At 41.5% G+C, this 26,844-nt stretch overlaps 1 protein-coding gene across 1 annotated transcript; it reads left to right on the forward strand.

The window, feature by feature from the left end:
* The first annotated feature begins 13,600 nt into the window (after positions 1–13,600).
* LOC137273193 (E3 ubiquitin-protein ligase TRIM50-like) lies at positions 13,601–15,324 on the forward strand. The gene has a single exon (XM_067805690.1). It carries the CDS (start codon positions 13,637–13,639, stop codon positions 14,588–14,590), a length of 954 nt encoding a protein of 317 aa, XP_067661791.1. The 5' UTR covers positions 13,601–13,636; the 3' UTR covers positions 14,591–15,324.
* The last annotated feature ends 11,520 nt before the right edge of the window (positions 15,325–26,844 follow it).

Below are 26,844 nucleotides of genomic sequence, written 5' to 3' on the forward strand. Positions count from 1 at the left end.
TTGTCTAACACGGCACTCAGCAATATACCATATGGCGACGATCTGTAAATAATCTGAATCTTTTACCAACAATTCAGTGATCAACAGCATGAGCATCGATCAACACAATTGTGATACGATGACAGGAGTTAGCCAAGTCAATGAACCTGACCGTGGACAGTCCCTGTAATATTGTTTTCACACAGTCTGGGGCAAATATAGATAAACGTATAGTAGGGATCTTAATATGTAGGAACAATTTGTTCTTTATATCTATATGATCTAGAAATTATGATGTGTACTAGTAAGTATTGTAAAGGCTAAGACTGCTAAAGCAAATTCAGTCTAAAAGCGGCACTCAGTCTAGAACCCAGAGTTCCTGGAACAGACATAGCGACCAGAATATGTACAAAATCTGATTAAAAGTTTCTAGCTTCAGTTGTCACGGGCAACCATCGGGGTGTAGGTTGCATGACCCGTGTCAGACATCTAAATTGCAAACAACAATAATGCTAATGTTCTCTGGCGTTACCTTACTACCCAACGGAATTGTACTTACAAAGCTGCTACGGAGCCCAGTGCGCGACCATGCGAGTCGGTAATCCGCTTCTCAGGTACCCATTGTAAACATCTGAGTAGACTGAGGGCAATATGGACGAAGTTCCTTGCTCAGGGACACAACCCAGTATAACACCCAGGTCACAAATGTTTTGTGTCTCCACCGGAGCTCTAACCCGGGCGTTTATTGTGAGAGGCCATCATGCTAACTACCACACCACTGTTCTCCACACCGGTGCCTGCTTGGCACGTGTGTCATTCTCCATGTTGTCAATCTCTGTCTGTTGGTCCAGATTTCTGTACATCCTGCAGTCACTCACTGCTGATAAACGTTATATCTCAATCTGGGATCTAATCCTACATTTGATCACTTTAGTACTGAAGATTTTGCAGAACCCACATCCGATCCGTGAAAATCCGGGTAGAATAGGTCTTCAGCAACCCATGTTTGCCCCCAAAAGGCGACCGTGCTTGTCGTAAGAGGCGATTAACGGGATCAAGTGGCCAGGCTCGTTGACTTGGTTGACACATGTCATCAGTTCTCAGTTGCGCAGATCGATACTTATGGTGTTGATCACTGGATTGTCTGTTTCAGACTCGATTATTTATAGAACGCCGCAATATGGCATGACTATTGCTGTGTGCGGCGTAAAACTAAACTCACTCACCCAGAACCACTTCCGTTCTGGTGTGTTTTGTCAAGACAGTTTGTCTGAGACTGATAATAGTAAGCCTTCTGTCACTGACCCGCAGTGGTATGACTGAAGTATTCTAAGCAAACGATATTTCAGCTATTGGGATTCGAACCACAGACTAACTAACCCTCGGTTGGATGCCTTGTCACCATAACTGCATAAGTTGGTCAAGGTGAGTATACAGTTCATCTGTGAGATACCTTTCTCACTCACCTCACACGGATATCGACCCGTGAAGAAAATCTGTTTTGAATATTATTTGACTGTAAACACTTGTGTTGTACTACAGGTCCATGGCCTCTTCATTACCATGAATAATAGAAATTGAATTGAGTGGAAAGCCCACGCAAGTCTAGATTCCCTCAGCTACTGAAAATGAAGAAAGTCTCAGGGCTCCTTTTCATTATGCCTTATTTTTATTACTTTGAACTATTTTTCTGTAAAGTATGTTTAGTTCAGAAACCAGCTGTTAGTCTAGGTCGCCACGCTATATGGCTGACATACTGGCAATTAGACGATTAATTTCAACTCATTCCCTCACCCACGCATGTACTTTGTTCTCAGTCGGAGAGGGGTTAAGCGTAACGATGTGCCTATGAACAGTCAATGGCATGTTATTATACTTCATGCATGCTTGTCATCTCACGCATTAACACCGACGAAACTGATGAACCACACCAAGTCATGCATTTCCAGTGTGGAGAGGCGTGTCTCCTGTGGATCTAATTAACCGGCTTGAGTATACTAATTGCAAGTCCCTATATACGTGACCTGCAATGCCAATTCTGAATGATTAATGTTTCAAAGAGACCTGACCTACAATCGTCGGCGACCATTACTACAGGCGGAGTGTTGTGACCGACGGCAACAGGTACAACTCGCGTACAAATTTTTAAGATAATTAGTTCCAAAATGAAACTACATTTTCTGGTTTTATGTTGGTTTCCATTTACAGAAATCTTAAGTTGCAAGTTCCAGGTATTGAAACCAACAAGAAACCTTTGACCTTAGTTTCTTTTTGGTTTCCATTCACAGAAATACTAAAATCACAGAATCCAAAATTGATGCATGTCTAGAATATGTGGCAAGTCTGGATAACCACAGTTTCTGAAAAAATATATTTTATTGTTTTAAGGTTTTATGATTATAATTTAAGAACTTTTTTCTGTGAAATTAGCTGATTCCAGAGACTAGATGCTAGACTAGTGACCGGATAGCCATGCTCGATGACATGGTCGGTGTCATGATACTTCGTATGTCAGTTATTGGATTTTCTCTTCGTTTTTCATATTTTCTTCTCCCAGTCTACCCGAACTTCAGCTGAAAAGCAGTCATAACACATGGCGTTTCACACAATAACGGGAATAGATCATACCTCATGTCAATTAAGTGTAAGGTCAATGTCTCGATTATTTCAATGCAGTATACATTGAAAAATGAGTATCATGCTTCAGCAAATATGAATTTTGATGAGTTAAATAATCACATAATATGTGTCTATTCAATGCTTACATAAAGGTTATGTGCAGTGGTTGCTGTAATTCGTGGTGCTTTGTCCTAGCAGTCATGCTTTCGCCGGAAATAATGTTAACTTAGTTATATTGAATGAAATTCATAAGACAGATTCGAAAAATAAGTCCAGATATACGATGAATGTTTGTTTATAAGCATCACATATACACACGCGCGCGCAGGCACGCACAAACAATATTTAAAGTCTGTGTTTGGTATCCCCAGCCTTTGCTGGAAGCGTCGTACAACCTCACTCACTCACGAACGAACGAACGAACGATATGCTTTAAAGGGAAACCCATTGGAAATAATCCCCGACCCGGAGTCCCAGCGCCGGCTGTTATTCCATCTGGCCGGCAGTTTCAAACATCTGCAGGCCCTTGTGGCCTTCAGTACATTCTCCTCTTTTTGGAATCTTTCATTTCTTTTTTGTATCAACGTTCGGAAATCACTCATGATTCATTGTGCTACGATAACTTCACTTCCTGGGATTTCAGCGCTTTGCGCATAGGAATGTCAACACCAGTCTTTAACAAATAAAAGCGTCTCTTTGCGTCATATTCTTCGCCAAATGATTTTGTAGAAAGAGTGTACTGTTACACACTGGGTACTGTGTAATCTGCTTTGTTTTATTGGCTTGACATTAACAGATTTTATTCGGGGCCTGTAGATTTTAAAGCATGCAGGCGGCAGCTGGCCCCGATGACCAACCGACAAATTTAAGTATTGCAAACACGGCCGGTGACGCGTTGTTGTTGTTGTTGTTGTTGTTGTTGTTGTTGTTGTTGTTGTTGTTGTTGTTGTTGTATTAAGTGCTTTTGAGGTCGTCTTCGCCTGCTGGCTTGTCGGCAGACCTATCCCTTCTTAGGATGCACGGGGTGTCCCTCTTTTTGACGCAGTGTTGTTTCTCCTGGTGTTGGGGGTGGAAGTGTCCCTCCTTGGGACGCTTGGGCCAATCTGGTTGGTCCCTCCTTGGGCTAGTATTCATGGCCACTCCTCATCACTATGGGTTGTAGTCACAGCTACTCCCTTTTCTTCACCTGTGGGAGCGGACACGGCCACTCCCTCTTTCAAGTTATGGGGAGTAGTCACTGCTACCACACTTCTTCACTTGTATGTTGACTCGTTCAGACGGCGGGATATAAATATTAAATCGCGAGTTTGGGAAATTGGCTCGCTTGGCAAGAGGTATGACTATACCAACCCACACACAACACAACACAACACAACACCTGAGTACAACAAACAGGTAGTTTAATACCCGCAGTCACAGGATGATTTTACATGATAATGCAATAGTAATATACTACAATTGTAGTTGTTAATCAGCTTTCAAAGAACATAAACATCATACACATATTCGTTATACACACTATGTTAATCACGACACACATTCAAAAGTATACAACGCTGTGTCATCGTTAAATACTCTACACATCAAGCCAGAGGGTGTTTACACAATCTACATTGTACCCAGTTACAAAACAGCAAGTATTCACAACGTAATGCAATAGATAAAACTTATTAGACAGCCACCCCTGATTTGTGACTGTCATCCGTATTGTATACCTATTCCAGCATCGCAGATAATCGCGTTTACGGATAAAACTTACGATAATGCTGTTATTGGGAACCTTTGATTGTGTCATTTAGAAGGACCAAGGCATCGATGGCCAGTCTTTAGTATGCCACGAAGGTATGCGTGGCACGCACGTGATTTGACCAGCGTGAACCACAAACAGCTGTAGAGACAGATACATGCATTGCACCTTGGTTCTGTTAGCTGAAGAGATACTGGTGACGGTTTAAGTCTGATGCTCGTTATCATTATGACCCTTGACAGGTGTAACATTGCGGAATGTGGTCAGTTGGTCTGTAAATTACCAGTTTTCAGTAACACATACCGTTATAAAATATTGGTAAACTTTTGTCCAATTTAGTATAAATATCACCGGACGACAGGCAGTGCCAGCCATCAAACAAACTGGGGTTTGTACCAGGAAGTGGGTAGTGCTTCGTTAAAGATAAAAGGAACCCTCTAAATTCTCATATTACTGTAGATATGATTAACATTCCAGCATGAGAACTGACATATAAATGAGTGTGTATTATGTACACGTATCATTTTTGGAACAAAGACGTTAACTTTTGTCCTCAAAACATCGACGAAAACTGCACATAAAACATTACTACTCCCCCGTTATCATCCGTGTTTCATTACAGTAGCCACACATTTGATACTCATCTAATGGCTTTATTACAAGTATTGATTAGCGGTGACAGCACTCGGTTTAACGAGCGTATGCACGACAACTCAGTACAGTTCATCCCTGTCTCTGAGTGAGACTAGGATATAATAATTACTGGTTCACATTTGGCTATTCTTGCACCAGTTTAGGAGTGGATTATACGAGGCTAGATGTGGTGAATACATTACATGTTATTCAATATGCACGTGGAAACACATCACAAGGGAAAGGTCACTTGAGTTTCATTATACTTCAAACAAAGGATGGGTGAGTGAATGAAGTGAGTGAATAGTTTAAAGCCGCTTTTAGAAGTGTTCCAGAGTAACCACGGCGGGGGACAGCAGAAATGGGTTTCGCACATTGTATCCCTGTGAGGAATCGAACACGGGTCTTCGGCGTGACGTGCGAACGTTTTAACCACTAGGCTACCCTACCGCCCCCAATCAAATGAGGAAGCAATAATATGTTGACTGATTCATCACTTCTGTTTTGCACAGTGGGTTAGTTGAAAGTGTTCGTCTATGCAGGTGTACTGTGCTCCAGGAGACGGGAAGACTTTGTTCAGAGTATTACCCGACAACATGTTCATTAACTGTTTATTGTTGTTTAACTAAACTGATTTTGTTACAGAACAGTATGAACGTAGATATCGTAGCTAGAGCTGTGACGATATATACATGTATACATGTACTAGTATCAGTAATCGTCATACTTTATCGGACGATACGTATGTCGATACGAATCGTTGACTTTAATTGGTTACTTTTCACTAGACATTGAAGGTTATGTCAAATTTTTATATGATATACAAATACACATTTTTAAAGAAAATAACTTAAGATAGCATATCGTCATGTGCATCGAATGGAATCGTATCGTTCCAAGACATCGCGATATGTATCGTAGCGTGAATTTTCTGCATCGTCACACCACTAGTCATAGTCTGTTATCTCAGGTGATCATTGAGACATGATACTGGCTTGATACACCTGAAACAAACCGTCACTTCAGTGATGAACAGGGGTTGTCGTGTGCCGAAAATCGCTGTAGATATTTGTAGAACGGAAATTCTCCTCGATGCTGTTACAACCATTAGCCATTGAGCACCGTACACACTTTTAGAGCAGTCCAACAATTCAGGGACCTGAAGATAGAGTTGGTCGTCGCTTGTCGTAAGAGGCGACTAACGAGGTCAGTTGGTAAGGCTCGCACTCGCTCACAGTGCACGTAACACGGAGGTCAGGGACTTCGACACCGCCTCAGCCATTGGTTGGTGTAATGTAAAACCAACACCCTCTCCATATAAACTCTGTCCATCATATTCAGGTTCAGGGCCCCATTCCACAAAGCGAGCGTAGCACTACGACTGTCGTAAGTCTGTGTTAAAGTGTGGGAGTTACGATCATCTCAACGCTGCTATCACGTCGGGCCCAGAACTATTCAGTCATCCTTAAGTCTGTAAGTTTATTTTGTGTTGGTTACGTCGTCACCCTGGGAGTCCCATGCCCACGTGTTATACTGACCCGTCAGCGGCATTACTCAGAGTCTCCAGGATTCAGGAGTAGGAGGGTCACGGGGAAGTGCATGGAACTCTTTGTTCTGGGCCATACACGGCATGCATGACTTGAGATCCATCATGACGCTATTCCAGCGTTGTACGCCCAACGGTGAAAATCCTGAGATGGAATGGGTGTAAGATCACAAGTCACGGTGTGACACACGACCACAACGAGACTCCAGCTGTGTTCGTTAACACGTGGGGAAAATCGTGACAACATCGGTACCGTAAGACCTATGTCTTGAAATATGCTGAACAGCAAAAGTGACACAACTCTGGCTTTTCGTTTCTTTTGCTGCTCAGTATATGTCAATCAATCTTTAGTCAGGCCCATAGCACAACTATATACACGTCAAGGTTCAACAGCAGTGGATATTATTTTTCAAAATAGCATGACATACATACACAGCAATATTTACAGTAAATGTACAGTTACACACTCCTCAAAAAAGAAACGCAAAACCCTAATATCAGTGAAAATTTGGTGTTATTCAAGGACGTGCAGATCAGCGGAAACAAAGATACATGAATGAAATTTTGTGGAGCAATGCATCTTGTCCATATTTCATGAGACTAACAGTCATTTGTCGAATTTGGTTGACGAAATCGATTCCACAATCGAGTTATTGTGCTGGGATAAACGTTGAAGATCCTTGCCACGTCACGCTTTGACTCGCCAGCTTGCAATCGTCCAATTGCCTGATTTCAATCGGCAGCGTTGAGACGTCCCATTTTCGTGTACAGTAGTTGCGAAGATCGTGGATGAAAATGTGAGATTCATTTTAATCTTTCATAGTCACATGCTGTGCTCATGCGTCATGACAATCCTGATTGATAAAACCGTTCTTCACTTTTTGAAGAGTGTAGGCTGACAATTTATGTTTTGACGTTTGTTTCGTAAACTAACTAGCTATGTATTTGTTTGCAATGTTTCTATAATTATCACAAATTAGCAGGACATGGAATTCATCTTCCAGGACATTCAATTTACAGTATTTGCACTAAGTAAATTTCCAATGAAATTTTCACCTATACCATCTTGAAGCATAATAAACGGAACGAAACGATGATAAGGCTATTCATACGTTCTTAATATTGATAAAACGTACACACTGTTCACACACACAGAAAGATTCTTCAAACAGGTAATAGGTAAACGCACTGGGATTATTTTGGAGTTTTGCATGCAACCTGTCTTGAAAGCCGATTACAATATGACGTCAACATTCGTTTACCATGTGCATATAGACATACCATGGGAACCACTAACTAGTCTCTGAAAGGAACATATTTTACTGAAAAGAAGTTCATAGTATAAAAAACAAATATAAAATGGAGCCCTGAGACTTTCTTCATTTTCTAGATGAAGAATCTAGACTTTTTCTAGACATGTATGGACTTTCTTGGATATATTTGTGTGTACAACAGACTAGGGAACCACATGACTAATGTATTTGAAAACCGACTGCAAGTAGGACTGACTTTGGTCGTGTTCACGAGGGCATTTCTGGATACACCGGTTTGGGATTATATAAGATACATATGAGTAGACGTACATGCGTTACATTGTTGATTGTGAGTCACCATTTCCAGTGGTGTGTGTTCATGCTATTGACCCATCACCTGTGTAAGCCCAAGGAGAAGAGGTCTGACAGTTTCAAAACGGATTTCGTTATTGCTTTAATGTGTGATGAGTTAAGCGAGGGAACACCGCGACCAACCGATGCAAGCATACAACAGTGACTAGGGAGTGTGCATCTATTATGCCTGCGCGACATTCAAGCACGGCAGGAGTGAAACAGTTGTCTCCCTTACAGCATCCACCGGATGTAGACGTTATGGAAATGAAAGACGAGTCACAGGTTTACAAGCAGAAATAAGGAAAGGCGAGGGACGAATTAAAGTTAGAAAACTCATGGATGGTAGGGAGAGGAAAGTATGTTCCCAACTTCAACTAGGGCGCAATAACAACTTGACCGGATAGAAAGGCTTGAAGGGATGAATATCACTGTCGGCACTTCAGTTGAAAAGGAATTAGCAGAAGTCATCAATATAAAATCAGATGCTGGCTTCATGGAAACCTTCCAACAACGAGCACCAAGGCTTTTACTTCTCGAAGGTTTTTCCAATGAGACCATTGTTCACGGCACCTACTTGAATCAAACCTAAGCCAATATCGCCATACGAGAGGAGAGAAAGACATAGAGCAAAAGACACAGAGAATACCCTATGCAAGGTACTAAGTGAGACGTAAGGAAGGTAAAGGTTTGGCTCATGGATGTGATGTAGCTCAGGAACAAACCAACTGCCTATATATGGGGATGGCTAGCCTAACTCCGCTGGTTAGAGACAACGAACATTTGATACGAAATACATACTACACTATGGCTTTGCAAAACCTGTATTATTATAGACGTGCTTACATATCGAAAATTAACTGATACCGACAACTTCGGGTGTGTTTTGTAACGGTTAACTACGAACACAATTTTATCACGTTTTTGTGTGACTGCGTCCGTCGGGCCAATATTTTCTCCCAGTATGTAGATTTATCTGAGTCAATTTTGAAAAGCAAGGGAATAATCTGATATCGATGTAGACGTATGTGTAGAAATATGTGGTTTGGGAGGGTGCATCCAGTTCTACAATAATTATGATTCTTGGGTTTGAATCCCAACATCCGTTTTGCATACCAACATAGAAGCACGGTATCTTATGGGGCTGTAACGATGCATCGATCTATCGACGGATACTATTGATAAATGCGCAGCGCATAATACAGAAAGTATCAGATTCGTTCACTTTGATTTAGAGTTATCGGCCCCTGTTACCTTTCAAACAAACTTAATCTGGGCTTCAGGTTTCTTTACTGTTATTAAAAGAGACTCGGATTAATTTAGTTTGCTTTTATTTCATATAACGTATACAACCATTTGGGAAATGACTTCAAACGAGACGATTCAAGGAGAAAAGATTATTACAATAGTATGATGCAATAGACTATCGCTCTTACAACAGTATGTTGTCATAGACTATCGCTATTACAATACTATGTTGCAATAGACTATCGCTATTACAATAGTATGTTGCCATAGACTATCGCTATTACAATACTTTGTTGCAATAGACTATCGCTATTACAATAGTATGTTGCAATAGACTATCGCTATTACAATAGTATGTTGCAATAGACTATCGCTATTGCAATAGTTGTTTCACCTCAATAGTCACCTTAAGTATCTTATCCAGCCTGGCACCAGTGGTTGGCTGCCGATATGGCTGAGGTAAACCACAGGGTGACATCGAGGACGACGCTAGACGCTGTCGGAGTGGAGGGACACGCATCAGCAACATCAGTGAGTCTGATCACACGATCCAGTCATACCAATCTCTGGCAACACTGAGTTGAGTCTTCGACGTTCAGGACTTTGTTTCCACCCAATCTCGCCCCTCAATGTGGACTTAGGTACAGAAGTCATTTGTGAACCTCAGACGACTATATAACCCCAAATTATTAAACATCTAAACTGAAATTAGCACAGGTGAAACGCTAACGATGTCCTTTATGAGTGTCACTTGTCAGCTATATGTTATTCTCAGTGCTTTAACTTTGTACGAACTTAAAATGAATAAAGAACATCGTAACGTTTATCTTGATCAAGCAGAACTAGCTACTAACTCTATGGACGAATGGCATAGGGTTTACACAGCTCCTCTTGATCAGCATAAAGAACATAATTTTAAAACTGGCTGTAGATCCATTCCAAGACATTTATTGATGGACCTTAATCAGAATCCTCGGGATGCCAGGACATATCACCAAGGTGATGTACCAGTGAACCAGAATCTTCGTATTTACTGCTTCTATGCTGGTTACTCTAAAGTATTGAATCATGTTGTAAATTTGGCGGGATATTAACATAACCTCAAGGACAAGACTTGATATTTTGATTGCATTTGAGCATTGTGTTAGTATTAGATTAACGCCAAAACAAGTGACTCACCGTGGACATGGGTCTGTCCGGGATCAATCTCTAGTAATGGCTATCACTGACAGCACCTACCATGACACCAATGGCGCCTACAGCAAGCTGGTCAATCTAGAAACACAGCACATATGTGTTCGTTTAGTTTTACGTCGTTTTTATCAGTATCACAGCGGGTACAATCGAGAAATTGACCTCACCCATTATATCCATGAACCCGGAAGTCCGGCGTGACGCTCGAACTGGGCTGCCCCACCACCCCTGGTGACCAAGTGTTGGACATGGCATTGAAGTGATCGGAATCGGAACGTGTCGCTGGTGTTGACAGACATCTCTTCAGATTACGGAAGGACTTTTGAAATCTGATTGTATGAATTTACATAGTCATATTGAAAACCAATTTTATTTATAAGGGCGTAGCCGTTTTGATTTAATATATAATTCAGTTCAATACTAGTATATGTGTGGGTTTTGAGCATTATTCAAGCAGTATCAAGACGGAGATGAGAAGTGGGTTTCATACATTGTACCCATGTGGGGAATCGAACGTGATATATCGGCCTTCCGACGATTTGACCACTAGCCTACCAAATTACCCTCCGAGGCTCAAACCATCACCTTTTAATTTACACACACACACACACACACACACACACACACACACACACACACACACACACACACACACACCTCCCAATCGAAAAAAATAGTTTTCATAGATTTTGTCGGGAGTGCTTGGAGAACCACATTCAAATTCGAACGAGCTCGGGATCGAGCTCTGTGTCTTGTCCCGTATGTAGACATGAAAGTCGAGTATCCGGTGTTATTAGTGTTGACCGCTTCGTTACAGATGCCGTTGTGAGAAATGTTGTCCAAGCTCTGAAACAGAAGAGAGAAGATATGATTCTCTGCGATAGTCACACCGGCAACCCAGTCGTGCTGTACTGCAGGTCATGTGAGAAGGCGCTATGTCATGTTGGTCCAGGTATTTACCATTGCGGGTGTGAAGGGGTTGTCTCCCTTCAGTCGGTTGCCGCTGAAGAGAGAAACCATGTCTCTCTCACCTCTATCGTCTCTTAAAACTGAAAACGAAAATAGCAACGCTTGAGAAGGCAAATGAAGAGCGGAAGCATAAAACCGAGATAGTGGAAACAAGCTGGCACGCAGAAATTCAGACAGTCAGAAGGAGGTTTGCCACAGTTCGTGAAAAGCTCAATCTATGCGAGAAACAACTCATCAATGAAATTGATATGGAGTTCGGAAAAGCTAGGACAGGATACCAGTCGCAGGAAGAGCGCCTGCGTGACACCATCAGGGAAAGCTAGGACAGGATACCAGTCGCAGGAAGAGCGCCTGCGTGACACCATCAGGGAAAGGACTGAGGCTAAGAAGTATACCGAGAATTCTCTCACCAAAACAGACATTCAACTTTTTTATCAGAACTGCCAAAGACACTGTAGACCAGTTAACTTCAAGTTCGACAAACCAGTGGACATAAGGTTCGACAAGAAGATGATATCTTTGATGAAAAAAAAAACAAAAACAAATTGACGGACATAGAGCTTCTTCTCACACCACCAGAATACGGCCCACCGAAAGCTTCACCGGTGGTCTCCGGAATAAAGAACATACCCACCAGGACCAAACTAGTTCCCAAAATCGCCATGCCACTTATCCTCCCTGACCAATACGTCCCAGGAAACCCGTTTATCCAGTACATCTATGTTTAGTAGAAGAAAGACCGTGTGACTGTATATCCAGATATGACCCGATTTGTCTCCCTTACCAATATGACAGGATGTCTTGTTTCGAAGATAATGTCTAATTTTCCACGATTCACGGAGATATCGAGTGTATTTTAGGAGGATGTTTTACAAAGATCAAACAAAAAGAAGCTATTTGTACATGGTGTTATTGTACACGTGTCTTTGTATCTGTGGAGCAGTAGGATAGTTCATCACACCGAAGACCCATGTGCGATTCCCCACATGGGTGCAATGTGTAAATCCCATTTCTGTTATCCTAGACTAATGCCTAGTCTCTATAAGATGAATATATTTTACAGAGAGAAAAAAAACAGTTTCTAAACTGTAATCACAAAATATAATTCAAAGGAGTCCAGAGACTTTCATCATCTGAAAGTGTTGAAATCTTGCCAAATAATCTATACTTGCATGGGCTTTCTTCGATTCGATACATATTTTTGTATGACAGACTATGGTGTTCTCCGCAGTACAAGTGTCGGAATATAGCTAAAAGCAGCGTAAAACCAACTCACTCACTCTCTCTGTGTTTCATCTGTTTGCTGACTGATGCTGGAATACTGCTAAAGCCAACTCACTCACTCCACGAATCTGTTGACTAATGTCAAGCCTCTTATAGCATGTGTATGGTATTCCTAATTCTAGTTTTTGCTACGCCCCTGTTATAAACAATATATCGTATTGTATTTTACGTGTTATAGCTGATAATTTTGAATAAAACGTTGCAAGTCTTTAGACTACCGCTGAATGATTTATTGCTACATAATAAGCCATCACAAAAACACTATCGGATGCTGCGATAGTCGTCTCCCAGTCGACATGTAGTGTGGTTTGTGCCAGAAATGGCAGAAAGAGTCCCTTCGTTTCCCTATATTCTTTCTTCCGCAAATTAACAGAGGTTTCACTAAGTGGTTCAGCCATATAAACAATGGTATTTTGAATTTTAGTTATTTTTGTGATCCCTCTTGTAACTGTTGCGTTAGGCTTCGTTAATACATTAGTTTACAAATATTGTCCTGTGGACACTGCCCTTTTACGCCTTTTATATGTTATTCTTAATTTTGTCAGCCATATCGGTAAGTGTTCCTCTCGTTCCCCTATCACAAATAATATTTATAAACTGAACTCTTTCCGGTGTCTCCACTGACATAAGACAAACACAAAATGTAGGCAATCTTTAAGATGGGCCATTAAAAAAATTCCCCCAAACACGTGGCAAATTACAGCAGCCCCCTAAAGTTTGCGCCAGTACACCTATATAATCCCGAACACACTATAGATCAGCTCATAGTATGGAATAGACTATAACTTGGAATTTCCGCAGTTGCAAACAAACATGGCGGACCTCCTAGCAAAACTCCAGGATGACATAACTTGCTCTATATGCCAGGACTTCTTCAGAACACCAAAGCTTCTAGGGTGCCTCCATCGGTACTGCCGAGACTGCTTACACCAGTATATTCTGTCTAAAGGTTCAAACGATGGTGTTAGTTGCCCGACCTGTCGACAAACCACCAAACCCCCGACTGCCGGGGGAAGTACCCTCGCCCTGAGAGAATGGGCTGACAGTTTCAAAACGGATTTTCTTCTGGGATCCCTGGTAGACAGCATAAAGAAGGAAAAGAAAAACGGTGACACCTGCGCGAAGCACTCGGGTAACCCTGTTGTATTGTTTTGCCGTGACTGCAGGAAGACGATCTGTCATGTTTGTGCGGGCGTAGATCACCGCAAGTGTGACAGAGTTGTCCCCCTTAGAGCAGAAGCCGAGAGAGAAAGGGCTCATATCAATCAGCAGCTCACAAAGATACGCGCCGCAAGGACGATCGCTGACCAAAACTACAACTTCTCTCAACATCAAAGTCTCATGCTTATGATCGAATTTGAAACCTCTAAAGTTCGGGCCAAAAAGGATTTCAAGAAAATTCACGATCTTGTCAACAAGCAAGAAAAAATGTGTCTCAATAATCTGAACACGGAATATGAGAACCGATACCGTGATGTTGCTAACGCCAAGCACAAGAATATACTGAACTCAGTAACCGAGATTCTTAAGAAAGCTGAGAAAGCTGTAAATGAAAGTTCTGACGTTGAAATACTAAACGACGAAGACCCTAAGCGTTACCCCTGTGTCCCATGTGTCATTCCCATTCGTAACATGAAACGTCACAACGAGTGTGCCTCCATTGGTCACTTCCAGACTGTCTTGAAGAAAGCCAAGATCCAAGATACGATAGCTGTTCTGGAAAGCGCAGTGTCAGGTGAGGGAGGCGAAGAGAGTGCCGCTGTCTAATTGGACGTTTTCAGTGTGTTCGTTACGGCTGCCTGAACAACCACACGAACTGAAGAAACATTTTGCGACACGTGATAAATGTCACTATTCCTTTTTATTGACTCGGGTGTTTAATTAAGGAAAAGTTACACCTCAAGATCAACATTTTATCAAGAAATTGTGAAATAATAATCGAATCTTCCTCTCAGTTATAGATCACGATGGTTTATCACGTGACTCATAAAATTGACAGTATATATTGCTTGACCTGTATATGTGCATGCTATTTCTAATCAGTTCTATTCTATTCATGCTGTTTCTAATAAGGTGTCACTAATCTGAATAGTTGTCCAAACATTTCTCACTTGTATTTGCGTTCCTATCACAAATGAATAATCACTCTGTGAAGAGTTTGAGTTATGAATTTGTACATCTGTACAACGTGATTCCTCTACTTTCATTAGAAGTATGCTATTTATGTCTTAGATTTTGCCTACCATTCAATAGTATCATCCCATTATCATTAATTGTATGGGTATGGCCTATTGCATGTTTACTGTAAAGAACCATTGGATTGGCTGCACTTGAATATACGATGCTTTGGGGATATTTCTTTCTATAGTGTATGACTATGTTTTACTTTGATATAGATGTTTGGTGTATGGATTACAAGTGTGAAATGCATGTAGACTTGGAATCGCACACAAGAAACTAAATAAACAGGACGGGAGATCTGCCTGCCCTTTTATGGTGAATATTTATGATTTGTTTGTATGCGAGAGGGGGCAAATTGGCCCCGTTGTCTAAGGCACTGCAAGTCTTGTTCGAATCTTTTGATTCACTTCTGGCAAGATGGTTGGGTAGCCTGGTTCACTTCTCATGCGGAAGACTTGGGCAAGATTCCTGTTGTGGGGACAATGTGTGAAGCCTATGTCCCTAGTGGTGATATTGCTGGACTATTGTTAAAATCGGTGTGAAACTAAACTCACTAGCTCATTCCCTTCGGGCGTGCTGAAAAGTATTATGATTTCAAGTTCTTTGCTCCTCTGCTGGCGTGTGTGAAACTAATCATTATGTTAGAATCTCAACAACGGTTTTTCTGCACAAACCTGTGATTGTGTTTTTCATTCAAGTACCACCTACCAGTCTTTTTCTCCCACATTAAACTGACAGACCCAGGTAAAACACATACATGTACTGTTTTAGGCTGCGTTTAAACCCAACTCGCTGGCTGATACCATAATGCATGTGAACAAGGTAATATCTGCCCTTGAACTGAAGGATGGGTGAGAAAGGATTTACGTCGTTTAAGCAATATTAAATATTTCTAGCTTTATCACGGCAGGGGACACCAAACCTTGGCTTCACACATTACACCCACGTGGGGATTCGAACCCAGGTCATGGCAAACGCTTAATCCACTTTGATGTGTTTTGTGTATGATGTGCTGGCGGGGTTTTTTTTCTGAAACTGGTATATGAATGCAGCGTTTCCACAGTTTTTACACGTGAGTGAGTTACGTTTTACACCGCGCTCAATACCCCAGCTTTTTGGTGGCATTCTGAGAATAGTCGAGTCTGTACCTGGCAATCCAGTGATCAACAGCATGAGCATCTATCTACACAATTAGGACACGATGACTTGTCAAGCTAGTCAGCGAGCCTGACCTCCCGAACCCACTGGCCCCCTAACGTCAAGCATGGGATACTGGGGATCTTCTAGCCCGCTTCTCCACAGGTCCAGGTCCTGACAAACGTATCTATGGCCAACGCATGCGTTACTTGGGGCTTTCCTCCAACAGATAACACTATACGAAACAGTGTCCAGGCCAGATGACTTGCTCGCTCTGAGTGACACCACATTCCTATGCAGTTGCTGGCTCAGGTTTCGGTTATTCCGTATTTTGGATTGCGCTGTGTGATTTTTATCTGTGATTTGATTGTCATTTGGAACACTTATCAACTACTATTGATAAGTGTCGTTTTTCTGGTGACATGTGTATTGTTTTTTCTGCCATGTAGCGGTCTTTTCTGGTAGGGATTCAACTATCTATTTCGTTTTGGGATGAAATTAAAACTTCACTAGGCCTCACAATTCAGCTCCAGTATGTAATTATGTAACAGGCTATTGCTGAACTGACACGCATAGTAGTATTTGACTCAGTAGTCGACAATATTATCTCGCTTGTGAAACATATGTCTTTGTTTTTCCCCACTGTTGTGAAACATACGTATGTCTTGAGCACCATATCAATTTGTTTGTTTCTGTAAAGTCATATTTGTTCAGATTAATCCATGAAACGGTCGTAGCTGATTCCGCCATGGCATAGGACGTCCACATCTTCCTCCAAAGCAGCTTCCGAAACGTTTCATGTTTATCGCTTATATTCATTTACAATACCTTAACGTACCTGAGACCTGACGAACATCGTGGACACAGAGTTGTTTGCCCTTGTCAATTTCTGAATGTACTTGTACGTCTACGTAGTCTCAAAGTACCAAATGATCCCATTTGAATTGGAAAGGTGTGAGATTCAGAAAACGAGGATATCTAGACTTGCTTCATTTAGATATTTATGGCATTGTTGGGTGTGGGTGGCGGTAAGGGGAAACATGTGGTTTATGAACTGTGAGACCGACTGTAGACAATGTACCAGTCTGTGCAGTCTGAGTTTGTGTACGGTCGACCGGGAAGTAACGTGTCTTATAGGGATACATTTTGGAGATGAACGAAGATAATACCTTCTACATTATCGGTGTTTATGAATGGACTGGTCTGAACACAAATTAAGCGATGAGGGAATGAAGATAACACTGAAGAGTTTCTGTGCTGTACTGCTCTACACACGAGTCAGCTCTGCCTTGACGTTACATTCTGTGCATTGTTACTTTAGTCGTTAAAGACGCCGTGGAGGGACTGACAGACACGGATAGAGTTACCTCCCGTCGCCGAACCCTCGTGTCTGGTGACTTAACGAACGGACATGCTGAGGCACGTGTGTAAAGACGTATTGTAAACGTTGCCAGTATGTTCCGTTCCATACAGAGAGGCAGGACCTAACTTACACAGTCAAGTCTTTGAATGGTAGTTAACAAGCGGTTCACATGAAACGAAATTTATTGTTTTCACTTTCTGTAATAATTCCTTCGCCATTGCACTTGAATATATTCTTACTTCTTCATCACTTTACGAAAGAGTAAAAATATGCTCTAAAACGCATTGTTCCCCATATTACATAAGCTAGCTAACTTTCCGGATTTTCAAGACAATGATGTCAAAGTATGACTGAGGTCTCAAACTGGAAACAAATTAAACTCGTCATCAAAGGGTCTTCTGTGTTCCTTAGACAATATGACTTGGTGTCAGGGAATATGTCACATTGGTTCTGCTTTCACGATGCGCATCTTCAGACAGTTGCTTCAGCAATCATACATGTGTGTTAAGAAATGTTTCAGTGAGTGTTTTTTTTTGGTGAAGTTGATTTGTCGGTAAGAGAATCAAGACGATCTGGTTGAAAGTTTGTTGTTTGTGTGTGTGTGTGTGTGTGTGTGTGTGTGTGTGAATATATGTTTTATTCTATCGTTTGATACACCTGAAAAGTACATTTTTTACTGAACCGTTCTTTCAGCTCCACGATATTGTGTATATCTAAATACATGGCAATGATGACAGCATTTTATCGGGATACTATCATGACTCAACACTTTATCAGTTTCCTTAAGAAACACTGTTGATTCAGATCTCGGTTTTGGAAATGTGTTTGCTCACTTTATCAAACAAATCACGTAACAAACATGACACTCGTTCCCAGTGGCGTCGCCATAATGAAACGAACAACGCTTGTGTCAGTTTCACCTGTCACATTTACAGTTCACGTGCAAATCGTTCAACAATCAAACTGTAGCCGCCACTGATAATCACGGTCATGGGTCGGTACCTTCTCACGAATACCTCTTTATTACGATGACTGTTTCTTCTGAAAGGCGACCATGCGGTATAACGAGGTACGCTACATTGTCATCTCGTAAACCTGTAATGAAATACACATGTCATCACGACCTGTCGGGCGCATTTGGCGCATTTCCTGATACAGTACTGTCGCAGACTGGTGGTATATAAGGGTAGAATCGCGTTAGAACAGGGTGGGAAGGGTCCACGTTTCATCAATACATGTTGCAATCGACAAGCGACTGGCGTGACAGCTTTCATCCCGCGGAAAGCAGGTGATCGATTTGCACGGCTATTGACATATTTCATTCTTCAACTGTTACAGGTAAACTGAGGACACACAGACACTCGGAGGCAGACAGGTAAATACTATATGTGATAACATTTACATAATTTTCGTTACCTATATTGATCACCCATACTGCATGAATATTTGGCTTTTGTGTGGCCGTTGTTTCATATACTCGAAGCATGCAGACTGTTAACGTCATGAGAATGGTTCACGTGGTTGCATGAATCTGATTCTCGGATTTCGACACGTGTTCTGTTATTATTGATTACCATAGAAACGGCCCCTGATTCACATTGTCATAGATTTGCAGGTATAATGTACCGAACAATCATCCTAGTACCGTTATGTTGTGATTTCACAGAGGACAGTTTTCAAATCATTACAAACAAAAACGACTGGTGTGGGAATACCTTTTGCCCATTTTTTTCTCATCAAGAGGATGGCAGTTTTGTGGAACAGTCGAACTGACTCATCGGTTGGTTGTTATTATGAATGAGAAAAGTACCCTATGTGAACTACCGGCCTGATACTTTAACAGAGCATGTCGGACATGGTGTATTTATGGGAATGTTTCGTTGCCTATCTGCCTTCACATTCCCTGGCAGGAATATTTTGATGAATGTTTCTTAAATTGTAGATACTGTACATTCTGTAGAACATCTTATCTGAAGTGATATCGTGACAACACTACAAGTCAGAATGAATGTTAATTAAACGTTATCAACGTACTGATCAGGGATTACGTGTGTATTATGTAGCTGTCCCATGTCAACATTCTCTTCAATAACCCGCCAGCTGAGACTCAGAGCCCGACCCAGGGAGTCACTATGGGACACAGCAGGGTAGTCGACATTGTGTAGTTGACTGTGACACCGTGATTCACGGTCCATGGACCTGTCAACTCCCAATTGTACGTTCTAGACATTCATCGATTCCAGAAGCATATTTCATCCTAGAAGTAGCTCCCGCGCAACATCCGCGGGTTTCAGGTCAGAGTACATTGGACCAGGGCGTGGTCAGCAAGCACCTAGCTCACAACCAAGTTACCGATAGGTCACTGACCATATCATAGTGCTGACGACTCGATGACGACGATGATTTTATAGTAATTTGGTATGTAGTAACCAATCAGGGTGATATCGAGAAGAGACAAGTGATTCCTGGGGAAGGGGTGCATGTAGATAGACGTCCGAGAGGTCCTTGAAGGAAGACATGCATTTCATCAGTCTGCCATAAAAACACTGAAACAATACACCATCTAGGCAATGCGGTCCAGAAAATCTATTATGTGAGGCAAGTCTAGATTACCACAGACAGAAGGAAGAACGTTTCTTGACGTGTGTGTTTATAATCTAGGAACATTATTCAGAAAATGTTGTATTACATTCTATGAACATTATTTAGAAATCCTTGTTTATTCTGTGAAATGTGTTCATGTCAGTGACTAGCTGTTAGTCTAACGGTATGTATGAGGGAACGGAATGTCTAGTGTAGTTTAAGTGGAAGGCAATACTGAGTATTTTCGAACGTTGGTAATGCGGATTGCATTTGGTACATATTTAGCTTTGTCTAGATTCGAACAGGGCGGGTGGAAGGCGTTATGGCTATGGGAACGGATATGTAACTGGGAGATCCAAGTTGGAGAGTTAACTATGGGAACGGATATGTGAGCTAGAGATCCAAGTAGGAGAGACAGCTGCGATAACGGATAAGTGGGAGAGAGATCCAAGTAGAAGAGGTAGCTAAGGGAATGGATAAGTGACCGAGAGGTCCAAGTAGAAGAGGTAGCTAAGGGAATGGATAAGTGACCGAGAGGTCCAAGTAGCAGAGGTAGCTAAGGGAATGGATAAGTGACCGAGAGATCAAGTAGCAGAGGTAACTAAGGGAATGGATAAGTGACCGAGAGGTCCAAGTAGAAGAGGTAGCTAAGGGAATGGATAAGTGACCGAGAGGTCCAAGTAGAAGAGGTAGCTAAGGGAATGGATAAGTGACCGAGAGGTCCAAGTAGAAGAGGTAGCTAAGGGAATGGATAAGTGACCGAGAGGTCCAAGTAGCAGAGGTAGCGAAGGGAATGGATAAGTGACCGAGAGATCCAAGTAGCAGAGGTAGCTAAGGGAATGGATAAGTCCAAGTAGCAGAGGTTGGCTGATGTTTAACGTCGCACTCAGCAGTATTCCAGCTATATGGCGGCGATCTGTAATCGAGTCCAGTGATCAACAGCATGAGCATCGATCTAAACAAACTAAATACGATTACATGTGTCAACCAAGTCAGCGACTCTGACCACGCGATCGTGTTAGTCACCTCTTACGACAATCACGGTTTACGGAAGACAAATTCTAATCTATATGTTCACGGGTAGTTGGGGAGGTATACGCTCAATCTCTCGGAACGGTGACTAGGAGATGGGACGAGAAATCCATGGAAAGGGAAAGATACTTGTTATTCGTAGCGATATGAAGATTGAGAGATGAAACGGTGAAGATATAGCATGTTACCGATAGTGTATATTGTGTAAATATGCCGAACAGTAAAAGATAAAATGTTCCGACAAAATTAAATATCGTAAAAGTAAGCGTTTATGTTTATGTGTCTTGTTTGAAAACTTGACAAAAAGCCAGAGTTGCGCTTCTTCTGTTGTTCTGTGTGTGACGCCCGGGTTGTTACCGACATGACAGTCAGGGACCAGGTATTTGTGTGGGGTTTTGCTGCAGAACAAGTCTCACAAAACACTACATGTCATAATAACAAAACTGCACACCATCATGGCAGTGATAAATAAACCCGTCACGAGCGAACATGTCGTGTTACCATGGCAATAGGGCCATTCTGCAGATTCCGCGTCGCATGGGACAGCTTTATACATATTTGATGATAAAATGCTCGGCAGCAAAATCTTGTTCAGTATCATGCAGAGAGACAACATGACTTCCGGGTGAGCTGTTTGTATACCGCAGTTCGGTCAACATAGTCGTTCTTATGTTGGGGCCTTTTCATTATCAAGTCTGTTAATGTCCGATATTGCATTTTTTTAAGTCTGTCAGCGCTTTGTTGCCTACCAATGTGCTGCTCCGGTTTCACCGTCCGACATTTGGTGTTCAGTTCGATGCGCAAGTTACTGGTCAGTCCCTCTCTAATTGCCTGGGTTACACAGTCAAAACATGTTCTTTATAGTGCAACCGCATGTCGGATAGTAAAACATGGGCAGTATCTGGCTATGTGATCGGTATTGTTCGTGCAAAGTATTACAGGTTTGTATATATTTCATACTGATATTCTGGTTTATACGTTCCATGTACCTTGTGTCAATGTCACAGTTCTGATGTCTGAATGGCAACTCAGATATCATTGCATTTGGGTATGTATGAAGTCAGTGATTAACGTAGTTCTACACTAGTAAGCTTGCCAACATTGCAAATGAGAATGTAAACACGACTGACGCACCGCGGGAGCCCCACACTAGACCTGCATATACAGACAAACTGTTGCTTATGTCTGTCTTTACTGAAATGGTTAGGGTGGTCTTAACTATAAAGTCAGCTGCATATTATCTAGCCCACTGAAAACATTCGGGGAAATGCGGCGGGGTAGCCTAGTGGTTAGAACGTTTGCTTGTCACACCAAAGACTTGGGTTCGATTTTTCACATGGGTATGATGTGTGGAGTCCATTTCTGGTGTCCTCAGCCGTGATTTTGCTGGAATATTGCTAAAGGCGGCGCAAAACTAAACTCAGTTCGGGGATACATGAAAATGTTTGTTTGGGTCAGATTTATTTTTTAATAGGCATACTGTCTCCGAGATATACGACTAGGGTATCAAGGGTTGTTCCTTGTACATATTATGTCAGTAATATTGATGCACTGTTTATATCGACAATTTCCATCTCATGGTGAATGTACATACCTCGACATTTTGTAGATCTGTGTCTTTTAGGAACATGCATATGATCAAAGTGGCAGCAGAATAAGTTGTTAGAATGTCGGATATAGTAAGGTGGTGTAAATCACCAAATGAACGGTGTTTATGGCATTACAGTAAGGTATGGTTATATCGAACACGTTTATGGCGAACTGGAGGATATAATGCATTCTCTTTGTCCCGGTCATTGATATATTTTACTCGAAATGCGTATACCGAACTGCGGATACCACGAACTAAAGGTATTTGTCAGTGAGTGAGTATGGTATCACGCCGCTTTTATCAATAGTCCAGCAATATCACGGCGGGGACACCATAAATAGGCTTCACACATAGTGTCCATGTGGCTAATCTAACCCGGGTCTTCGGCGTACCTAGCGAACGCTTTAGCCACTAGGCTACCCCACCTCATTTGTCATTAGTACCGTAGTTACTGTGCACTTAAAAGTCTAATATCTGAACATTATTGTCATATCAGTCTTTTGTTAAACGTCAACAGCACATGTAGACCTATTCAACATTTGGCGAATTAGAACATTTAACTTCATGTTTCTTTGACAGGATTTGTCTTCAAAGAAAGAGCAGACTAATAAACCACGCAAGCAAACACTTTGCCTCTTAGTTCATATTACCATAAGTATGTTTCATTGCAACTTGAAAATGTCTGAAGTTAGCGACATGAAGACAGGGGCGGATACGGCGTTTTAAAAGAAATAGGGGTAGGGTTGGGTGGTGCACACAGCTGTAATCCCTCTCACTCTCTAAATGAGCCAAAGGGAGATAACTATGCTGTCGCTTAGTCACCAGGTAAAGATGATGATTGTTAAAATCATTAATCAGGCATTCCATGATTAGTGATACCAGTAGTTGGAGGTGTCCCGCTATTACGTGTAAAGAAATACCCAGCCCAGTGAGTTTGGGTATCCACGAGGAGTGAGTGTGAGTGAAGGAATGAGTTTTGTTTTACGCCGCACTCAGCAATATACCAGCCATATGGCGGCAGTCTGTAAATAATCGAGTCTGGACCAGACAATCCAGTGATCAACAACAGGAGCATCGGTCTGCGCAATTGGGAACCGATGACATGTGTAAACCAAGTCAGCGAGCCTGACCACCCGATCCCGTTAGTCGCCTCTTACGACAAGCATAGTCGCCTTTTATGGCAAGCAGGGGTTGCTGAAGGCCTATTCTACCACGGGACCTTCACGGGTCATAACCACGAGGACTAATATCCTACCTCAACAAAGTATTAAAAATATCAATAGTTCCATAATCGTCCTTAGATGGTCATGGGTAGGATGAATGTTTATGATTGGAGATCGTTCAAATCCTCATTGCATCAGCAGCAGTCCTGTCACCGCCGTTCTGGTCCGGGTTAGAACTGATCTTCTGTACCCGATGCTCTTCTTTAGAGGCTACTAAAGAGATCAGGTGGTCAAACTCACTTACTTTTACTTGGCTCACACATGTCATCGTATCCCACTTGTGTAGATCGAAGATCATGCTGTTAATCACTGGACTGTCTGGTCCTCTGGTCCTGGACTCGATTATTTACAGACCGCCGCCGTATAGGTGGGATATTCTTGAGTAATGCTTAAAACTAAACTCACTCAGTAATGTCACCAATCGGAACGCGTCAGGAAAGTCCAGTGACTCTTGTCGGAGACCAGTGTTGCGTTACCAATACAACAGTACAAGCGATACAAGAGTTATTTCCCTTTACATATCAAGTATGTTTTTTCTCTTTTTGTATCAAGGGTGGATCAATCATTTTCGAAGAAACAAAATTCTAAACTATTTTATGTTCAAATTCTGGAATGGTTATTGGTCGCTGTGTTTGTTTACCCATATGTCCTACCGCGGCTTCATTCAAGAATGTATTTAAGATTAAGTTGAAACTGCGAGTTAAAGCAGGCGCTGTTCTCAAATGCGATAAAAATATATTTGGCAAAAATCACCAGTAGAGAATTGCATGATTGTGCATGAATGAATTGGCATATAAGAATTTCCATAAAGCAACAAATGACAGAGAATAATGTTTTGAAACAAAGTACATCTATTTAGTATCGGTTGTGCAATAAACTATACAAATACTCGTTATGTAACTGTCGACATTCCCTATGGCGCAAGTGACTCCATCACTTGCACATGTTGTTCAAGAGGACCAACGGCAATCAACACCAGACTGTCTCACGTGACTGACGACGTAGGTTGGTGTTCATGCGATCACATGTTACTGACAGGTCACAGGTTAAAGTTCAAATGCTGAACGTATCGTAAAACAACATTCAAAACAATTCTTGCAACACTTCACATCGGCGACAGAAACGTGATTAGAAGGTGTTGTAGTTCCGTGCTACTGCAGATCGCTCTACGTGATTTAAACTGCTGCAAATGTCCCTCTTCTGTCTGGCATGTGCACAAGCTGTGTTAATCGTTGTGCTTACTACTTTTAGGAATGCTAATTGCATGTGTGTGTTTGTGTTGTGTGTTTGTTCCATCGTTGAAAATCAAGCGCACTGGCGAGCAAAGCAAGCTTTTTATTTTCATCCTAAATTGACCGTAGAAATGGTCCCGCGTGATTACATTTGTAAATAAAATTTGGTTTAAGACATTAAACAATCAGAAAAAGCGTAATGAAGTCTAATGATAGGTATGTAACCGGGAGCTACAGTTACAGGTCTCTTAGACATAATTTTCATCTTTGAAAACAAGTATATTTGTTATTTTCTGCACGGGTTTACAACATTTCAGACAAGGAGCTGAAAGTTATTTCTCATGCTTTATTGAACTAAATTATTTTGTTAAAAAGGGGCAGTAAGTCTTTCCTGACCATCAGGTTGTATCTGATAGTTCATGATGCATGGTTTGACACTAAAGGTGCGTTAATTTAGGGGCGTTTTCCTTTTTAATTTATCTGACTGAACGCCAAGTGAGCTTATATCGTAGCTTTGTCCGTCTGTCAGTAAACTTTTTACACGTTCAGCATCTCCTGTGAAGCAACCAGCCCTTTTGGGCTATGACTTTGTGTGAATGGTGCTGAATATTGTGTCTCTAGTCTGTGATAAAATATTATGATCCAACGTCAAACAGAGAAATTACAACTGTCATCTTGAAAATGTTATTTTTGCAAATTGGTAAGGATGCCGATACGTGGTATGTTCGGCGCGTACAACCACTGACTCGCTGTTTTAGTGTGAACACGTTTTTCCCATTTCCTCCGGCCATGGAGATAATGTGTCCGAATATTCCCACATATGGTGTCTCCTCAAACTCCTGTCAGACTTTCAACAGGTCTAACATTACATCTTCAAAATTCGGATGACGTTAAGAGTCTTGTGGTTCGATATTTCACCTCGGGAGGAATATCGATGTCCCTGGTGGCTGAATAATGAAATACATGTATACTGAAAGGCAAAAGAAACGTCGTAATATTTGAAATGACAGTGAAGTATCTGAACCTATTTTTTGTAAATATGCATCGGAAGTCAAGTTTGAGAAAAGCATTGTCGTGGTCGTATAGCCAGTTTCGCCTAATAAAGTATTCTTTGAGATTGAGGTTAGAATTATTTTTGTTTGTGGAGAGGGAAACACAACAACACTGAAATCGAGATTCATGCACAGCACGCATGCATTCAGGCAAAGATTACTCAATGGCAATCGTTCACTTGTTTTCTGAACACAGCAGCTGTGGCAAGGTTAACGAGAGATCAACGACAAAACGCCTTTGAATGTCTACACAATTTTCAACGACTTTTCTTTTGTCTTAATTGTGTATAGATTCCCAGGATAGAGAGGAAGTATGATATCACGGGATGCACGTGAACGTGTAATGACAGAAATAGTACACATGATATTCAATGCAACGATATATGAATATGAACAACACTATTCGAGGGCAACTTTGAGTTATCCTTGGGTTTCATCTTACTAAAAATGATTTAAACAAGTCTGTTTGAACATATACTAATTACGTATCTAATTTGAAAATAACTATTTTAACACGATATAGATTTTGTTGATGTAATGTATAACAACGTATTGTATGGACGCACGCTTCTTTAGTATTTAGAAGTTTCCGGGCCTCGTCTCTTTATTCACACAATGTGACGAAGG

Source organism: Haliotis asinina, chromosome 2, assembly GCF_037392515.1.
Source record: "Haliotis asinina isolate JCU_RB_2024 chromosome 2, JCU_Hal_asi_v2, whole genome shotgun sequence".
NCBI lineage: Eukaryota > Metazoa > Mollusca > Gastropoda > Lepetellida > Haliotidae > Haliotis > Haliotis asinina.

Coding starts and splice junctions, on each gene's coding strand:
- LOC137273193 (XM_067805690.1), top strand. CDS start 13,637: ATGGCGGACCTCCTAGCAAAACTCCAGGATGACATAACTTGCTCTATA.